The 19577-nt window shown below is 45.7% G+C and overlaps 1 protein-coding gene across 1 annotated transcript in view; it reads left to right on the top strand.

Annotated features, from left to right (window-relative positions):
- The window catches only part of drc11 (dynein regulatory complex subunit 11), a 68140-nt gene that overhangs the window by 9972 nt on the left and 38591 nt on the right, over positions 1-19577 (top strand). Inside the window, 5 exon segments of the mRNA XM_082963620.1 lie at positions 1489-1560; positions 3229-3437; positions 11579-11663; positions 11759-11914; positions 15738-15813. Of these exon segments, the coding sequence (XP_082819746.1) occupies positions 1489-1560; positions 3229-3437; positions 11579-11663; positions 11759-11914; positions 15738-15813 (598 nt within the window).

The raw sequence follows: 19577 nt of genomic DNA, 5'->3' as shown, positions 1-19577 counted from the left end.
GTGTCCTGTGTTGTGCCCTAGCTGTCCTGTTGTTCTGGTGTGTTGTAGGTGTCCCGTGTTGTGTCCTAGCTGTCCTGTTGTTCTGGTGTGTTGTAGGTGTCCCGTGTTGTGTCATAGCTGTCCTGTTGTTCTGGTGTGTTGTAGGTGTCCCGTGTTGTGTCCTAGCTGTCCTGTTTTTCTGGTGTGTTCTAGGTGTCCCGTGTTGTGTCCTAGCTGTCCTGTTGTTCTGGTGTGTTCTAGGTGTCCCGTGTTGTGTCCTAGCTGTCCTGGTTTTGTGGTGTGTTCTAGGTGTCCCGTGTTGTGTCCTAGCTGTCCTGTTGTTCTGGTGTGTTCTAGGTGTCCCGTGTTGTGTCCTAGCTGTCCTGTTGTTCTGGTGTGTTGTAGGTGTCCCGTGTTGTGTCCTAGCTGTCCTGTTGTTCTGGTGTGTTGTAGGTGTCCCGTGTTGTGTCCTAGCTGTCCTGTTGTTCTGGTGTGTTGTAGGTGTCCCGTGTTGTGTCCTAGCTGTCCTGTTGTTCTGGTGTGTTGTAGGTGTCCCGTGTTGTGTCCTAGCTGTCCTGTTGTTCTGGTGTGTTCTAGGTGTCCCGTGTTGTGTCCTAGCTGTCCTGTTGTTCTGGTGTGTTGTAGGTGTCCCGTGTTGTGTCCTAGCTGTCCTGTTGTTCTGGTGTGTTGTAGGTGTCCCGTGTTGTGTCCTAGCTGTCCTGTTGTTCTGGTGTGTTGTAGGTGTCCCGTGTTGTGTCCTAGCTGTCCTGTTGTTCTGGTGTGTTGTAGGTGTCCCGTGTTGTGTCCTAGCTGTCCTGTTGTTCTGGTGTGTTGTAGGTGTCCCGTGTTGTGTCCTAGCTGTCCTGTTGTTCTGGTGTGTTGTAGGTGTCCCGTGTTGTGTCCTAGCTGTCCTGTTGTTCTGGTGTGTTGTAGGTGTCCCGTGTTGTGTCCTAGCTGTCCTGTTGTTCTGGTGTGTTGTAGGTGTCCCGTGTTGTGTCCTAGCTGTCCTGTTGTTCTGGTGTGTTGTAGGTGTCCCGTGTTGTGTCCTAGCTGTCCTGTTTTTCTGGTGTGTTCTAGGTGTCCTGTGTTGTGCCCTAGCTGTCCTGTTGTTCTGGTGTGTTGTAGGTGTCCCGTGTTGTGTCCTAGCTGTCCTGTTGTTCTGGTGTGTTGTAGGTGTCCCGTGTTGTGTCATAGCTGTCCTGTTGTTCTGGTGTGTTGTAGGTGTCCCGTGTTGTGTCCTAGCTGTCCTGTTTTTCTGGTGTGTTCTAGGTGTCCCGTGTTGTGTCCTAGCTGTCCTGTTGTTCTGGTGTGTTCTAGGTGTCCCGTGTTGTGTCCTAGCTGTCCTGGTTTTGTGGTGTGTTCTAGGTGTCCCGTGTTGTGTCCTAGCTGTCCTGTTGTTCTGGTGTGTTCTAGGTGTCCCGTGTTGTGTCCTAGCTGTCCTGTTTTTCTGGTGTGTTCTAGGTGTCCCGTGTTGTGTCCTAGCTGTCCTGTTGTTCTGGTGTGTTCCAGGTTTGGCGGGGCTACAGTCAGAGGAAGAGGACCAGGAGAGAACGGCTGGAGGAGATGGTATTTCTGGGAATGGTGGGTGTACTTGTTCACTGTTCCCTCTACCAGGACTGTGTTGGGTAACAAAGGGGCAGGGTTACTCTGAGTCAGTAAACACAGACTATCACAGACACGTCTGTATTGTGAAGGTCAGCCAATCAGTACCAGTGGTGATAACCGGACAAGCCTTGGTGCCATGGTAACTTTGTTTATCTTCCCTTTGTGCTAAATCTCTCTCTCTCAATTCAATTCAATTTAAGGGGCTTTATTGTGAAATAGATAATAAACAAACGTGAAATAAACAATAAAACAGTAAACATTACACAAAAGTTACAAAAGAATAAAGACATTTCAAATGTGATATTATGTCTATATACATTGTTGTATACAAGGGAAATAAATGGTTTTTGTTCTTCACTGGTTGCCCTTTTCTTGTGGCAACAGGTCACAAATCTTGCTGCTGTGATTGGATTGGATTTGGATTCAAATTCTTTGTGGGTCTGTGTAATCTGAGGGAAATATGTGTCTCTAATATGGTCATACATTTGGCAGGAGGATAATAAGTGCTGCTCAGTTTCCACCTCATTTTGTGGGCAGTGTGCACATAGCCTGTCTTCTCTTGAGATCCATGTCTGCCTACGGCGACCTTTCTCAATAGCAAGGCTATGCTCACTGAGTCTGTACATAGTCAAAGCTTTCTTTAAGTTTGGGTCAGTCACATTGGTGAGGTATTCTGCCACTGTTAATTTATTCCAATGTGTCAAGTAATGATCTTTTTGTTTTCTCATGATATGGTTGGGTCTAATTGTGTTGCTGTCCTGGGGCTCTGTGGGGTGTGTTTGTGTTTGTGAACAGAGCCCAGGACCAGTTTGCTTAGGGGACTCTTCTCCAGGTTCATCTCTCTGTAGGTGATGGCTTTGTTATGGAAGGTTTGAGAATCGCTTCCTTTTATGTGGTTATAGAATTTAACGGCTCTTTTCTGGATTTTGATAATTAGCGGGTATCGGCCTAATTCTGCTCTGCATACATTATTTGGTGTTTTACGTTGTACACAGAGGATATTTTTGCAGAATTCTACATGCAGAGTCTCAATTTGGTGTTAGTCCCATTTTGTGAATTCTTGGTTGGTGAGCGGACACCAGACCTCACAACCATAAAGGGCAATGGGTTCTATAACTGATTCAAGTATTTTTAGCCAGATCCTAATTGGTATGTCGAATTTTATGCTCCTTGTGTTGGCATAGAAGGCCCTTCTTGTCTTGTCTCTCAGATCGTTCACAGCTTAGTGGAAGTTACCTGTGGCGCTGATGTTTAGGCCGAGGTATGTATAGTTTTTTGTGTGCTCTAGCGCAACGGTGTCTAGATGGAATTTGTATTTGTGGTCCTGGCGACTGGACCTTTTTTGGAACACCTTTATTTTGGTCTTACTGAGATTTACTGTCAGGGCCCAGGTCTGGCAGAATCTGTGCAGAAGATCTAGGTGCTGCTGTAGGCCCTCCTTGGTTGTTGACAGAAGCACCAGATCATCAGCAAACAGTAGACATTTGACTTCAGATTCTAGTAGGGTGAGGCCGGATGCTGCGGACTGTTCTAGTGCCCTCGCCAATTCGTTGATATATATGTTGAAGAGGGTGGGGCTTAAGCTGCATCCCTGTCTCACCCCACTAATCTCTATAGCTGTGTCTGGTCCTCGCTGGTCCTCAGGTCCCTCCAGAGCAGCAGCAGCAGAGGCCCAGCGTGGCCCAGCTGAAGGCCCAGCAGGTGGAGACGACTCGTAGGCTGGTCCAGGAGGAGAATGAGGCTGAGTACCAGAGGGCCCTGGTCAGCATCAAGGAGTCTGTGCGTGCCGTGGATGGCCCTGACCTACGGGAAACCCTGCAAGAGCAGATCAGACAGTGGTTTATCGAGTGCCGGTGAGACAGGCAGGCAACGGGGAAGTCTGTCTTCTTTCACAGTAGCTGTTTCTTTTCTGTGTTATCTTCTCTCTCCCAACCTAACTCCTCCTTTCACTGCCATGTCTCTGAGGTTATCACACCCATAGACTCTTCCTGGCTCCTGCCAAACCCTTCCCCACCAGTATGTATCTGTCCCTGTTCGTGTCATGAAGAGGAGGTTGGAATGGAAAAGGGGAGGGGGGAGGACAAGAGCAAAAACAGAGTGTTAGTGTGAGGCCTAATGGCTGTTAGGTGCAGGATATGGCCGGAGGAAAGGAGCCACAGTCAGTGGCTATGTGTGTCTTCCCCTCTATGTGTGTCTTCCCCTCTATGTGTGTCTTCCCTCTATGTGTGTCTTCCCTCTATGTGTGTCTTCCCTCTATGTGTGTCTTCCCCTCTATGTGTGTCTTCCCTCTATGTGTGTCTTCCCTCTATGTGTGTTTTCCCTCTATGTGTGTCTTCCCTCTATTTGTGTCTTCCTCCATGTGTGTCTTCCCTCTATGTGAGTCTTCCCTCTATGTGAGTCTTCCCTCTATGTGTGTCTTCCCCTCTATTTGTGTCTTCCCTCCATGTGTGTCTTCCCCTCTATGTGTGTCTTCCCTCTATGTGTGTCTTCCCTCTATGTGTGTCTTCCCTCTATGTGTGTCTTCCCTCCATGTGTGTCTTCCCTCCATGTGTGTCTTCCCCTCTATGTGTGTCTTCCCCTCTATGTGTGTTTTCCCTCTATGTGTGTCTTCCCTCTATGTGTGTCTTCCCCTCTATGTGTGTCTTCCCCTCTATGTGTGTCTTCCCCTCTATGTGTGTCTTCCCTCTATGTGTCTTCCCCTCTATGTGTGTCTTCCCTCTATGTGTGTCTTCCCTCCATGTGTGTCTTCCCTCCATGTGTGTCTTCCCCTCTATGTGTGTCTTCCCCTCTATGTGTGTCTTCCCCTCTATGTGTGTCTTCCCTCTATGTGTCTTCCCCTCTATGTGTGTCTTCCCCTCTATGTGTGTCTTCCCCTCTATGTGTGTCTTCCCCTCTATGTGTGTCTTCCCTCTATGTGTGTCTTCCCTCTATGTGTGTCTTCCCTCTATGTGTGTCTTCCCCTCTATGTGTGTCTTCCCTCTATGTGTGTCTTCCCTCTATGTGTGTTTTCCCTCTATGTGTGTCTTCCCTCTATTTGTGTCTTCCTCCATGTGTGTCTTCCCTCTATGTGAGTCTTCCCTCTATGTGAGTCTTCCCTCTATGTGTGTCTTCCCCTCTATTTGTGTCTTCCCTCCATGTGTGTCTTCCCCTCTATGTGTGTCTTCCCTCTATGTGTGTCTTCCCTCTATGTGTGTCTTCCCTCTATGTGTGTCTTCCCTCTATGTGTGTCTTCCCTCTATGTGTGTCTTCCCTCTATGTGTGTCTTCCCCTCTATGTGTGTCTTCCCTCTATGTGAGTCTTCCCCTCTATGTGTGTCTTCCCTCTATGTGTGTCTTCCCTCTATGTGTGTCTTCCCCTCTATGTGTGTCTTCCCCTCTATGTGTGTCTTCCCCTCTATGTGTGTCTTCCCTCTATGTGTGTCTTCCCTCTATGTGTGTCTTCCCTCTATGTGTGTCTTCCCCTCTATGTGTGTCTTCCCTCTATGTGAGTCTTCCCCTCTATGTGTGTCTTCCCTCCATGTGTGTCTTCCCCTCTATGTGTGTCTTCCCCTCTATGTGTGTCTTCCCTCCATGTGTGTCTTCCCTCCATGTGTGTCTTCCCCTCTATGTGTGTCTTCCCTCTATGTGTGTCTTCCCTCTATGTGTGTCTTCCCTCTATGTGTGTCTTCCCTCCATGTGTGTCTTCCCTCCATGTGTGTCTTCCCCTCTATGTGTGTCTTCCCTCTATGTGTGTTTTCCCTCTATGTGTGTCTTCCCTCTATGTGTGTCTTCCCCTCTATGTGTGTCTTCCCCTCTATGTGTGTCTTCCCTCCATGTGTGTCTTCCCTCCATGTGTGTCTTCCCCTCTATGTGTGTCTTCCCCTCTATGTGTGTCTTCCCCTCTATGTGTGTCTTCCCTCTATGTGTCTTCCCCTCTATGTGTGTCTTCCCCTCTATGTGTGTCTTCCCCTCTATGTGTGTCTTCCCTCTATGTGTCTTCCCCTCTATGTGTGTTTTCCCCTCTATGTGTCTTCCCCTCTATGTGTGTCTTCCCCTCTATGTGTGTCTTCCCCTCTAAGTGTCTTCCCCTCTATGTGTTTTCCCCTCTATGTGTGTCTTCCCCTCTATGTGTGTCTTCCCCTCTATGTGTCTTCCCCTCTATGTGTGTCTTCCCCTCTATGTGTGTCTTCCCTCTATGTGTGTCTTCCCTCTATGTGTGTCTTCCCCTCTATGTGTGTCTTCCCTCTATGTGTCTTCCCTCTATGTGTCTTCCCTCTATGTGTCTTCCCCTCTATGTGTGTCTTCCCCTCTATGTGTGTCTTCCCTTCATGTGTGTCTTCCCTCTATGTGTGTCTTCCCTCTATGTGTGTCTTCCCCTCTATGTGTCTTCCCTTCTATGTGTGTCTTCCCTCTATGTGTGTCTTCCCTCTATGTGTGTCTTCCCTCTATGTGTGTCTTCCCTCTATGTGTGTCTTCCCCTCTATGTGTGTCTTCCCCTCTATGTGTGTCTTCCCTCTATGTGAGTCTTCCCTCTATGTGTGTCTTCCCCTCTATGTGTGTCTTCCCTCTATGTGTGTCTTTCCCTCTATGTGTGTCTTCCCTCTATGTGTCTTCCCTCTATGTGTGTCTTCCCTCTATGTGTGTCTTCCCCTCTATGTGTGTCTTCCCTCTATGTGTGTCTTCCCTCTATGTGTGTCTTCCCTCTATGTGTGTCTTCCCCTCTATGTGTGTCTTCCCTCTATGTGTGTCTTCCCTCTATGTGTGTCTTCCCTCTATGTGTGTCTTCCCCTCTATGTGTGTCTTCCCCTCTATGTGAGTCTTCCTTCTATGTGTGTCTTCCCTCTATGTGTGTCTTCCCTCTATGTGTGTCTTCCCTCCATGTGTGTCTTCCCTCTATGTGTGTCTTCCCCTCTATGTGTGTCTTCCCTCTATGTGTGTCTTCCCTCTATGTGTGTCTTCCCTCCATGTGTGTCTTCCCTCCATGTGTGTCTTCCCTCTATGTGTGTCTTCCCCTCTATGTGAGTCTTCCTTCTATGTGTGTCTTCCCTCTATGTGTGTCTTCCCTCTATGTGTGTCTTCCCTCCATGTGTGTCTTCCCTCTATGTGTGTCTTCCCTCTATGTGTGTCTTCCCTCTATGTGTGTCTTCCCTCTATGTGTGTCTTCCCTCTATGTGTGTCTTCCCTCTATGTGTGTCTTCCCCTCTATGTGTCTTCCCCTCTATGTGTGTTTTCCCCTCTATGTGTCTTCCCCTCTATGTGTGTCTTCCCCTCTATGTGTCTTCCCCTCTATGTGTGTCTTCCCTCTATGTGTCTTCCCCTCTATGTGTGTCTTCCCTCTATGTGTGTCTTCCCCTCTATGTGTGTCTTCCCTCTATGTGTCTTCCCCTCTATGTGTGTCTTCCCCTCTATGTGTGTCTTCCCCTCTATGTGTGTCTTCCCTCTATGTGTGTTTTCCCTCTATGTGTGTCTTCCCTCTATGTGTGTCTTCCCCTCTATGTGTGTCTTCCCCTCTATGTGTGTCTTCCCCTCTATGTGTGTCTTCCCTCTATGTGTCTTCCCCTCTATGTGTGTTTTCCCCTCTATGTGTCTTCCCCTCTATGTGTGTCTTCCCTCTATGTGTCTTCCCCTCTATGTGTGTTTTCCCCTCTATGTGTCTTCCCCTCTATGTGTGTCTTCCCCTCTATGTGTGTCTTCCCCTCTATGTGTGTCTTCCCTCTATGTGTCTTCCCCTCTATGTGTGTTTTCCCCTCTATGTGTCTTCCCCTCTATGTGTGTCTTCCCTCTATGTGTCTTCCCCTCTATGTGTGTTTTCCCCTCTATGTGTCTTCCCCTCTATGTGTGTCTTCCCCTCTATGTGTGTCTTCCCTCTATGTGTGTCTTCCCTCTATGTGTGTCTTCCCTCTATGTGTGTCTTCCCTCTATGTGTGTGTCTTCCCTTCTATGTGTGTCTTCCCCTCTATGTGTGTCTTCCCTCTATGTGTGTCTTCCCTCTATGTGTGAGTCTTCCCTCTATGTGTGTCTTCCCCTCTATGTGTGTCTTCCCTCTATGTGTCTTCCCTCTATGTGTCTTCCCTCTATGTGTGTCTTCCCCTCTATGTGTGTCTTCCCTCTATGTGTGTGTGTCTTCCCCTCTATGTGTCTTCCCTTCATGTGTGTCTTCCCCTCTATGTGTCTTCCCCTCTATGTGTGTCTTCCCCTCTATGTGTCTTCCCCTCTATGTGTGTCTTCCCTTCATGTGTGTCTTCCCTCTATGTGTGTCTTCCCTCTATGTGTGTCTTCCCCTCTATGTGTCTTCCCTTCTATGTGTGTCTTCCCTCCATGTGTGTCTTCCCCTCTATGTGTCTTCCCTTCTATGTGTGTCTTCCCCTCTATGTGTCTTCCCTCTATGTGTGTCTTCCCCTCTATGTGTGTCTTCCCTCTATGTGTGTGTCTTCCCCTCTATGTGTGTGTCTTCCCCTCTATGTGTCTTCCCTTCTATGTGTGTCTTCCCCTCTATGTGTCTTCCCTCTGTGTGTGTCTTCCCCTCTATGTGTGTCTTCCCTCCATGTGTGTCTTCCCCTCTATGTGTCTTCCCTTCTATGTGTGTCTTCCCCTCTATGTGTCTTCCCTCTGTGTGTGTCTTCCCCTCTATGTGTGTCTTCCCTCTATGTGTGTGTCTTCCCCTCTATGTGTGTGTCTTCCCCTCTATGTGTGTGTCTTCCCCTCCATGCTAGCTGCCTATTAGTACATTCCAGGGTGATTTATGTTTGGCCAGCGGTGGGTGCTGCCTGCCTACCCAGTAGAGCAGGAACAATGGACATAAGTCATCCAGGCTAGGGGCCCTGGAGAGCCTGGGGAGTGAACAGAGAGAGAACAGCTCCCATGGGGACAAAGCAATGACCCACAATGGCCCTGGCCTCCACATTCAGCCCCAGGCTGCATCCCAAAAGGCACCCTATTCCCTAAATAGTGTACTACTTTTGACCAGAGCCCTATGAGCCCATTTGGGACGCAATCACAGTGTCTCAGGCTCCAGCCTGGCCTCCACGGCCCTGCCCTCTGTTGTAACCTCGGCTGAGCTGCTGACAACATTATAAGCACCGTGACGGATGGATGAGGTGGTCACACCCTCTAGGGTGGAATAAACTCTAAACCCTGTCGGTACAGCTTCCTCAACCTGTCTGATGAGAATCTAAACCCTGTCGGTACAGCTTCCTCAACCTGTCTGATGAGAATCTAAACCCTGTCGGTACAGCTTCCTCAACCTGTCTGATGAGAATCTAAACCCTGTCGGTACAGCTTCCTCAACCTGTCTGATGAGAATCTAAACCCTGTCGGTACAGCTTCCTCAACCTGTCTGATGAGAATCTAAACCCTGTCGGTACAGCTTCCTCAACCTGTCTGATGAGAATCTAAACCCTGTCGGTACAGCTTCCTCAACCTGTCTGATGAGAATCTAAACCCTGTCGGTACAGCTTCCTCAACCTGTCTGATGAAAATCTAAACCCTGTCGGTACAGCTTCCTCAACCTGTCTGATGAGAATCTAAACCCTGTCGGTACAGCTTCCTCAACCTGTCTGATGAGAATCTAAACCCTGTGGGTACAGCTTCCTCAACCTGTCTGATGAGAATCTAAACCCTGTCGGTACAGCTTCCTCAACCTGTCTGATGAGAATCTAAACCCTGTCGGTACAGCTTCCTCAACCTGTCTGATGAGAATCTAAACCCTGTCGGTACAGCTTCCTCAACCTGTCTGATGAAAATCTAAACCCTGTCGGTACAGCTTCCTCAACCTGTCTGATGAGAATCTAAACCCTGTCAGTACAGCTTCCTCAACCTGTCTGATGAGAATCTAAACCCTGTGGGTACAGCTTCCTCAACCTGTCTGATGAGAGGCTAAACCCTGTCGGTACAGCTTCCTCAACCTGTCTGATGAGAATCTAAACCCTGTCGGTACAGCTTCCTCAACCTGCCTGATGAGAATACAAAAGTTTCGAGGCCAAGAGGAGAGGACCAGATTTGAAGGAAGTTGGAAGCTACAGTCGTATGAAAACGTTTGGGCACCCCTGACAATTTCCATGATTTCCATTTATAAATAATTGGGTGTTTGGATCAGCAATTTCATTTTGATCTATCAAATTACTGATGGACACAGTAATATTTCAGTAGTGAAATGAGGTTTATTGGATTAACAGAAAATGTGCAATATTCATCAAAACAAAATTAGACAGGTGCATAAATTTGGGCACCCCAATAGAAAAATCACATCAATATTTAGTAGAGCCTCCTTTTGCTAAAATAACAGCCTCTAGACGCTTCCTATAGCCTCTAATGAGTGTCTGGATTCTGGATGAAGGTATTTTGGACCATTCCTCCTTACAAAACATCTCCAGTTCAGTTAGGTTTGATGGTTGTCGAGCATGGACAGCCCGCTTCAAATCATCCCACAGATTCTCAATGATATTCAGGTCTGGGGACTGGGATGGCCATTCCAGAACATTGTACTTGTTCCTCTGCATAAATGCCCGGATTCATTTTGAGCAGTGTTTTGGGTCGTTGTCTTGTTGAAATATCCAGCCCCGGCGTAACTTCAACTTTGTGACTGATTCTTCAACATTATTCCCAAGAATCTGCTGATATTGAATCCATGCGACCCTCAACTTTAACAAGATTCCCAGTACCGGCACTGGCCACTCAGCCCCACAGCATGATGGAACCCCCACCAAATGTTACTGTGGGTAGCAAGTGTTTTTCTTGGAACGCTGTGTTCTTTTGCCGCCATGCATAACGTCCCTTGTTATGACCAAATAACTCAATCTTTGTTTCATCAGTCCACAGCACCTTATTCCAAAATGAAGCTGGCTTGTCCAAATGTGCATTTGCATACCTCAAGCGACTCTGTTTGTGGCGTGTGTGCAAAAAAGGCTTCTTCTGCATCACTCTCCCATACAGCTTATCCTTGTGCAAAGTGCGCTGAATTGTTGAACGATGCACAGTGACACCATCTGCAGCAAGATGATGTTGTAGGTCTTTGAAGGTGGTCTGTGGGCTGTTTTTGACCGTTCTCACCATCCTTCGCCTTTGCCTCTTCGATATTTTACTTGGCCTGCCACTTCTGGCCTTAACAAGAACTGTACCTGTGGTCTTCCATTTCCTCACTATGTTCCTCACAGTGGACACTAACAGCTTACATCTCTGTGATAGCTTTTTGTAGCCTTCCTCTAAACCATAATGTTGAACAATCTTTGTTTTCAGGTCATTTGAGAGTTGTTTTGAGGTCCCCATGTTGCCACTCTTCAGAGGAAAGTCAAAGAGAACAACAACTTGCAATTGGCCACCTTAAATACCTTTTCTCATGATTGGATGCACTTGTCTATGAAGTTCAAGGCTTAATGAGCTCACCAAACCAATTGTGTGTTCCGATTAATCAGTGCTAAGTAGTTACAGGTATTCAAATCAACAGAACGACAAGGGTGCCCACATTTTTGCATAGCCTATTTTTCACATCTGATTTAATTTCATACAACTTAATATTGCTTCACTAAAAATCTTTGTCTGGACAATACCCCAGTACTCAGCTTTTATTAGAAAATTAATGGCATGCCACTGTGATCATTTTCTGTGACGACAGAGTAAATTATTATGCAGCCTCAGAGGGGTGCCCAAACTTTTTCATACGACTGTAAATGTTGGTACACAGGGTTGCTCTATGGTTTAGGATAATGAGAGATGGAAGGGAAGTGAGGGATACATAGTTTGGCCTTCCGAAGAGCAATTCCTGGTCGGGTGATTATTTTCTCTCCATGTTGAGATAACTGCTCCCTGACATGAACCACCCCTAATTAGTGGAAGTATCTGAGGCATTTAGAAAACCATTAGGAGGGTCTGCCCTCTGGTGACCTTGTTGGGGGTCTGCCATCTAACTCTCAGTGTGACGTAGTACAATTCATCAAGAATGATATATCTGTAATGAAAATGATCATTTAAGAACAGGAAGTATCCCAGACTGTGCCTTTAAAACATGCTATTTATTGTAGAGATGCCACTGGAAAGTTTCCTGACTTCCCCAATGCTGAGGATGGGGGATCAACAGCCATATTTGCACAGAAAACACCTGACCAGGTAGACTAATGACCCATGGTCCTCATCTAACCTACAGACAGTTAACAAACACTCCGTTTCTTTTTCTATGCTCATCTCATTTTTGTTCCTGATAGGTCGCTGCAGAATTAGCAGCGAAAGAAGAAGAGAAGGAGAAGAAGAGGAAAGACAACATAAATAAAGATAAGAAGGGTGGGAAGGACCGCAAGGATCAGAAGAAAGACAAGAAGGGGAAAAGCAAACAGAAAAAAGGAGGAAGAGAAGATGGAGAGGTGGGCTCAGACAAGGCTTGGCCAATAGTGTCTCATGTTATTAAACAGACAAGGCTTAGTGGCCAATAGTGTCTCATGTTATTAAACAGACAAGGCTTGGTGGCCAATAGTGGCTCATGTTATTAAACAGACAAGGCTTGGCCAATAGTGGCTCATGTTATTAAACAGACAAAGCTTGGTGGCCAATAGTGGCTCATGTTATTAAACAGACAAGGCTTGGTGGCCAATAGTGGCTCATGTTATTAAACAGACAAGGCTTGGTGGCCAATAGTGGCTCATGTTATTAAACAGACAAGGCTTGGCCAATAGTAGCTCATGTTATTAAACAGACAAGGCTTGGCCAATAGTGGCTCATGTTATTAAACAGACAAGGCCTGGCCTATAGTGGCTCATGTTATTAAACAGACAAGGCTTGGCCAATAGTGGCTCATGTTATTAAACAGACAAGGCTTGGTGGCCAATAGTGGCTCATGTTATTAAACAGACAAGGCCTGGCCAATAGTGACTCATGTTACTAAACATACAAAGCTTGATGGCCAATAGTAGCTTCAGAATTGCTTTATCCAGGCTTTTGATAAGAAGAGCTCAGTTTATTCTCTTCCCTTGAAACATAACTGATCTGAGTCTGACCTTAATGCCATTCTTAAAACAAAGTGAAACATCCAAAACCTTCAGAAGACCACAGAGTCTCAAAGTCAAACCAATAGACCGAAAGTGTAAGTGATGGGCAATAATCGTCAGTCGTGTGCTTTTCCTCTTAAGCGAATTGAAGTAGGCGCTTTATTGCAGCCTCTCTCCACCTGTTTTCCTCATGAAGGCCCAATCCCACTGGACGTACACAATTAAGACCATAAAATACACCTCCGCTACTAAATCAGAAGCTAAGCGGTAGAGCTCTGTCCCATGGTCTTCTCAGATGATTGAGGGTGTGGTGGAACGATAGAGATGTTTACTGCTGAAGACTGAAGACTCTGTGAGGAAATGTTTCTGACTTCAGTCAAGTGTTCCTCAAAATGGTTTGTTCAAGCCAAGGATTCAGTCCCAGTCCACATCCCCCTTGCATGAACATACCCTGTGGAACAACAATATGTCTCTCGTTGTCCCACATCAAGCCAATAAAAGTAAGGGCTATATTCATCCTCTATCGCTGAAGCGTTACAGATTACGCAATATAAATGTAAAGGTAAATTCCGATTGAGCTGACATGTGCAGCGTTTATCGTGAACGCTGGCTCAGCTAACGCTGGAACATTACCTTTAAATTTAAATCACGCTGTAACACTGTATTTCCTGGATACGGATTGAATAGAGCACTAAGATTATTCATGACTATTTTGTTGAATGACTTCTCTATGACTTTAAATCTCTTACTGAAGTAGCTAATATGTGTTCCTGAACAGAATAGCAACAGCTATTGGATAAGGTCACTTGTTTTCAATCAAAGTCTATATAACCGGGTTTGCCGTACAGTCCTGGACATCCGGTTACAGAGTTTGCTTGAATAGGACTCTTAGAATAGCTGTGATAATGGTTGAGGGTGATAATGTAGGATTAAAGCCAAAATAACTGATAAGAGATGTTCAGGGGAACAGAGCTGAGCCTTGGCAGGGCTTCTCTCCTTTGTAGTTGGGAGTCACTTTAGCCTCTCAGACAGAATGGCACAGTGTGCTTCTGAGTGAGGTGTGTGATTAAACTAGCACTCTGCAGTCTGTCAGAGAGTCTAAAAGCAGACTGACCGTCTCAGAGATAAAACCAATGTGTCTCAGTCTGTCACTCACGCTTTTACCAGAGACGGATAGAGGTAAAAAGGGCATGATACTTCTCGTTTTACAGTAAGGCTAATCCTGTACACTGGGGACCTTACAATGTTCTAGAATCAGGATGATGTCATGACTAGTGGTTACCGTGCAACAGAAAGAGGATTACGAGTCATCACTCATATTGTCTGGCTCTGATCCCACAGACTAGAATGGAAGTATTGTTCACGTAAAAACCAAGAAATGCCCCTTTAATTTGCTGTGGAGGAACATGTCACATCCACCTGACCACGTTGGAGACAGCTCATGAACCAGAGAAATACCATGGCTAGAAGGGGACATCACGTTACAGGCTTCGTTCCTAGAGGAGTATTCCAGATGTGCTTGGTATGGGATGGTCGAACTCATCAAATAGACACTTCATATCTTGGAGTTTTATACTCCTGTGACTGGCAGTATTACGTCTGTATCAGAGGTTAAGCTACACATTGACTCATGGTGGTGTGAACGGTTATATTTTAAACCCTATGGTTGTGCCCTGATTTGTTATTGGACTTCTATGGGACTTCCTTAACCTTGTCCTGAACAATCCTGAACAGTCCTACAAAGAGAAACAATGAAGTGTTATCTATAGATAAACACTGGTTTACCAGGTCACTAAAACCCCCCACTCTTAAGCACGATGATCGACATCCGTTCCTCACTACCTGATCTGTCTCTATTAAAACCCTAGTACGTTTTCACAGCCCTGAAACGCAACATCTGACATTCTGACCATGGCTGTCCTGGTTCTGGTCCTGGTCGATCCATAAGGACGCTTCCTGCCTCGCACCATGAGTGTCGTCATCCAACGTTGGAGCGTATTATGAAGCACTTAAGATTCCTCCAATATTTTCAAATGGATTTCTCCATCTTTTGGGAGCCATTAAATGCTAATGGTGAAATGTATTAAAGAATGAGAGGGAACATAAAACATGTCATGTCTGAAAAACTGATAGATTCCCTTTGAGAACAGCCCCCCCAGTCCACTCCCTACCTGTCTAGAACTCTCCTCATTGAATGGAAGAGAAACCATGCGTGTGTGTGCATGAGCGCGTGTGTGTGCATGTGTAAAGGGACTGAATGTTAATGTTGTACTCCTGACTATGCATTAAGACAACATCTAGTTCTATAAGTCATCCACCCAGCATCTCTCTGTCTCCGACTGTTTATCCACATCATCATACATAGTTCTGGATCTGACCTGGTGTCAGAGCATGGATAGTTCTGGATCTGACCTGGTGTCACAGCATGGATAGTTCTGGATCTGACCTGGTGTCACAGCATGGATAGTTCTGGATCTGACCTGGTGTCACAGCATGGATAGTTCTGGATCTGACCTGGTGTCACAGCATGGATAGTTCTGGATCTGACCTGGTGTCACAGCATAGATAGTTCTGGATCTGACCTGGTGTCACAGCATGGATAGTTCTGGATCTGACCTGGTGTCGCAGCATGGATAGTTCTGGATCTGACCTGGTGTCACAGCATGGATAGTTCTGGATCTGACCTGGTGTAACAGCATGGATAGTTCTGGATCTGACCTGGTGTCACAGCATAGATAGTTCTGGATCTGACCTGGTGTCACAGCATGGATAGTTCTGGATCTGACCTGGTGTCACAGCATGGATAGTTCTGGATCTGACCTGGTGTCACAGCATAGATAGTTCTGGATCTGACCTGGTGTCACAGCATGGATAGTTCTGGATCTGACCTGGTGTAACAGCACAGCGGAGGGCAGGTCATCTGTAGAGCAGCTTTGAACTCTATCCAAGTCATGTGGAGTCTCTGAAAACCTCAACTCTCTCCACTAAATTAGCCATAAGCCCTGAGACCCCTGTCATTACCTTAAACTACAAGGTGCCATTTCCTTTCTGCCTTGCTTAGATTGCATCTATCCTAAAATGCATAGACTATACATAGGACTTTGAGAAAATAATACGAAATGAAACTACTTATAAAGCTTTAAAACTGTCCAGCTGTAATACACGTAATGTAATTGATTGATTCATTTCTTGTCTCTTGAAGGAGGAGGAGAAGGGCTGGAAAATGCCCCCGAGCAACTTCCTCCCTACTGTTGTGGAGGGAAACAAAATGTACAAAGGTGAGTTAGAGAGTAGGTATGAGGACCATAGTAATGTATAAAGGTGAGTTAGAGAGTAGGTATGAGGACCATAGTAATGTATAAAGGTGAGTTAGAGAGTAGGTATGAGGACCATAGTAATGTATAAAGGTGAGTTAGAGAGTAGGTATGAGGACCATAGTAATGTATAAAGGTGGGTTAGAGAGTAGGTATGAGGACCATAGTAATGTATAAAGGTGAGTTAGAGAGTAGGTATGAGGACCATAGTAATGTATAAAGGTGAGTTAGAGAGTAGGTATGAGGACCATAGTAATGTATAAAGGTGGGTTAGAGAGTAGGTATGAGGACCATAGTAATGTATAAAGGTGGGTTAGAGAGTAGGTATGAGGACCATAGTAATGTATAAAGGTGAGTTAGAGAGTAGGTATGATGACCATAGTAATGTATAAAGGTGAGTTAGAGAGTAGGTATGAGGACCATAGTAATGTATAAAGGTGGGTTAGAGAGTAGGTATGAGGACCATAGTAATGTATAAAGGTGGGTTAGAGAGTAGGTATGAGGACCATAGTAATGTATAAAGGTGAGTTAGAGAGTAGGTATGATGACCATAGTAATGTATAAAGGTGAGTTAGAGAGTAGGTATGAGGACCATAGTAATGTATAAAGGTGGGTTAGAGAGTAGGTATGATGACCATAGTAATGTATAAAGGTGAGTTAGAGAGTAGGTATGATGACCATAGTAATGTATAAAGGTGAATTAGAGAGTAGGTATGAGGACCATAGTAATGTATAAAGGTGAGTTAGAGAGTAGGTATGAGGACCATAGTAATGTATAAAGGTGGGTTAGAGAGTAGGTATGATGACCATAGTAATGTATAAAGGTGAGTTAGAGAGTAGGTATGAGGACCATAGTAATGTATAAAGGTGAGTTAGGGAGTAGGTATGAGGACCATAGTAATGTATAAAGGTGGGTTAGAGAGTAGGTATGATGACCATAGTAATGTATAAAGGTGAGTTAGGGAGTAGGTATGAGGACCATAGTAATGTATAAAGGTGAGTTAGAGAGTAGGTATGAAGACCATAGTAATGTATAAAGGTGAGTTAGGGAGTAGGTATGAGGACCGTAGTAATGTATAAAGGTGAGTTAGAGAATAGGTATGAAGACCATAGTAATGTATAAAGGTGAGTTAGAGAGTAGGTATGAGGACCATAGTAATGTATAAAGGTGGGTTAGAGAGTAGGTATGATGACCATAGTAATGTGGTGATAAGAGGCAATGATGAACTATTTACACAGCATTGCTAAAGGATCTGAAGTCTACCTTCCACAGTGTTTCTCTCTGTGATGGTTCATGATGTCTCACTGAAGACAGCGGTGTCTCAGACATTGTCAACTGTTGTATAGTGACAGGAGTCACAGCTTGAGAGGCTAGCGGTTTCTGAATCTTTACCATGGGCCTGTTGTTGGTGTTTTTTGAATCAGTGTGGGACCGCAAATCAATCTGATCACCTGACAGACTTCCTGTCTCCCATGGTGCCCTGGGCCCTTAACGAGGAAGTGATGCGTGCCGCCCAGGCTCCTGTCTCTCAGTGACCCGTGGAGGAGCGTGTGTCCAACCCCCATGTCTGCCTTTACGCAATGACTCAGTGAGGAGCAGTTGGACCTGGAGCCTCCAGATTGTTGTTTCATGTCAACCACCCTGCTTCCTCCAAATCCAATGGAGATGGATGACTGACTTTGTTTTGGTGTTTTAGCTTTTCACAGGTTTAGTCATTAGTCCTTTGACAGCTATACCCTCTTCTGGTTAAGTCAGTTTGACTCTTTCCACATTTTGATAGGCGACCAAGGGAGATTTCAACAGAATGTTGAGTACTGAAGTCTGTGTTGACTGACTCCAGCTGTCTCCCATAATGGAGAAACAATGCAGAGAAATGACAGAAGCTGCTGCTTTCCTCCTGTTGCTGCTAGATACAGGTCAAACATCCAGGAGTAACTCCACCTATCTCCAAAAGCTGCTGCTTTCCTCCTGTTGCTGCTAGATACAGGTCAAACATCCAGGAGTAACACCACCTATCTCCATATGAGCTCGTCTGGCTTCAATATTTTACTCCTTAAAGACTCAAACCCTTTCAACAACGTCTCAACAACCAGATGAAGCTTCTTGGTCTTGAGTAGGGAGGGATCTCTCTCTCTGGAGGAGTCTGCATCCTCTGACCACATACATCCTGGGTCTCATCACTCCTTTCTCTCCCCCTCTCCCTCCCTTCATTTAACTTATCTGACCCAGTCACCTGAGGTGGAAGGGTTCTAGGTGGAATGGTCGAATGCTTCACTGGGGGAAGCATGTGGTTTACAGCTTCTCTTGTGTTATTTGGCTTCTCGTCAGGCGGTTCCACTGCTGCACAAACACCCACAAATCACTGAGGGAAATATGCGGGATCAGTCACCACTGCTCTCCGGGCGTGTCTCAAAGGTCTACAGGGTTGGTGCCAAAACAACAAGCATTATTCAGAGGAGAAAAGGAGTGATTATTATATTACGCAGGCTTATCCCCCAAAGCTGTGGGGAGTATTATGGATAGCACAGTAGTTTCATTTAAACGTCTATGAACTCAATAGTTCCATTCTGAATTCCAGGCAGTTTAGTAATTGAAATGGAATTGACTCCCTCTCTGATACAAAGTGACCAGTCAATATCTCGACTCATTGAACGTTCATGGGCCTGTGATATCCTTGGATGAAAGGTAAGTGAATGAGGCTGAAGGGAAGTGAGTGAATAGTCGCTGTGTGTATATCTGTGCCACAGTGTCAAATTCAGCCCTTTCAAGCTGCTGCACTACTTCCTAATCTACACAATGGGAGCATTAGAGTCAAATCACTGGGATATCCTGTTGACATCCCTGTGGACGACAAAGCTACAGCCTTCTCAGTGTTCCCAGCTTAATGAGATATGTCATAACAACACAATAATGCCTTTATTCAAAGATACCTATAGTCCACTATTAAACACACATATTCAGAGCAGGTGACCCATGTGGGAATTCAATTGAAGCCTCAACATTGGTCTTGTCAGCACTGGTTTTACTAACTTTTTTTGGGAGAGCTCAATGGTCTTTTGATCAGAATCATGCTCCAACCAACAGAACCAGCTGGAGAAATGATTACCACGCTGATAGACTAACATCTTACTTGTGTCTAACCCTAGTCTGTCAGTGACCGTAGGTCTCTGCTCCACCTCTGCTCTGCCTCACCTTTAGTTCAGCATTGAGAGGGCGAAGGAGAGGGTAACAGAACCTACAACCAATAGCCAGTCAGCAGCTGTAGAGTTAGCAGGAAGTAATTATTGTGTTCAATTCTCTCCTCGTTATGATTCACCTCAGAATGTCAACTGGTACAACACAGGGCTTTAGGTTACATTCCTGTTAGAAGCAACACACACACAGACCTTTGAGATGTAATGAAGACCAGATGCTGGCCCAGCGCTTTACACCTCACCATCTCACCACCTGACCTCCACAACATTTATCGTGTGTGTGTGTGTGTGGTGTGTGTGTGTGTGTGTGTGTGTGTGTGTGTGTGTGTGTACTGTGTAGCGAGGTCAGCGGTTTCTACAAGGCCATAGAGCGGCTTTGCCTATATCAGGGGCCAGTCTCTCTTATTAGCCCAAGCTAGCCCCGGTCTGAGTTAGCTGTAGGTTGACGACGTCTAGACTCCAACATGAGAGGGGAGTGATTTATTTTGAGGTTTTTATTAGGAGTGAACTCTCCTCTTAGTGCCTTATAGTAA

Source organism: Salmo salar, chromosome 17 (assembly GCF_965601325.2).
Source record: "Salmo salar chromosome 17, fSalSal1, whole genome shotgun sequence".
Classification (NCBI taxonomy): domain Eukaryota; kingdom Metazoa; phylum Chordata; class Actinopteri; order Salmoniformes; family Salmonidae; genus Salmo; species Salmo salar.
This window is presented reverse-complemented; position numbering and strand designations above follow the sequence as displayed.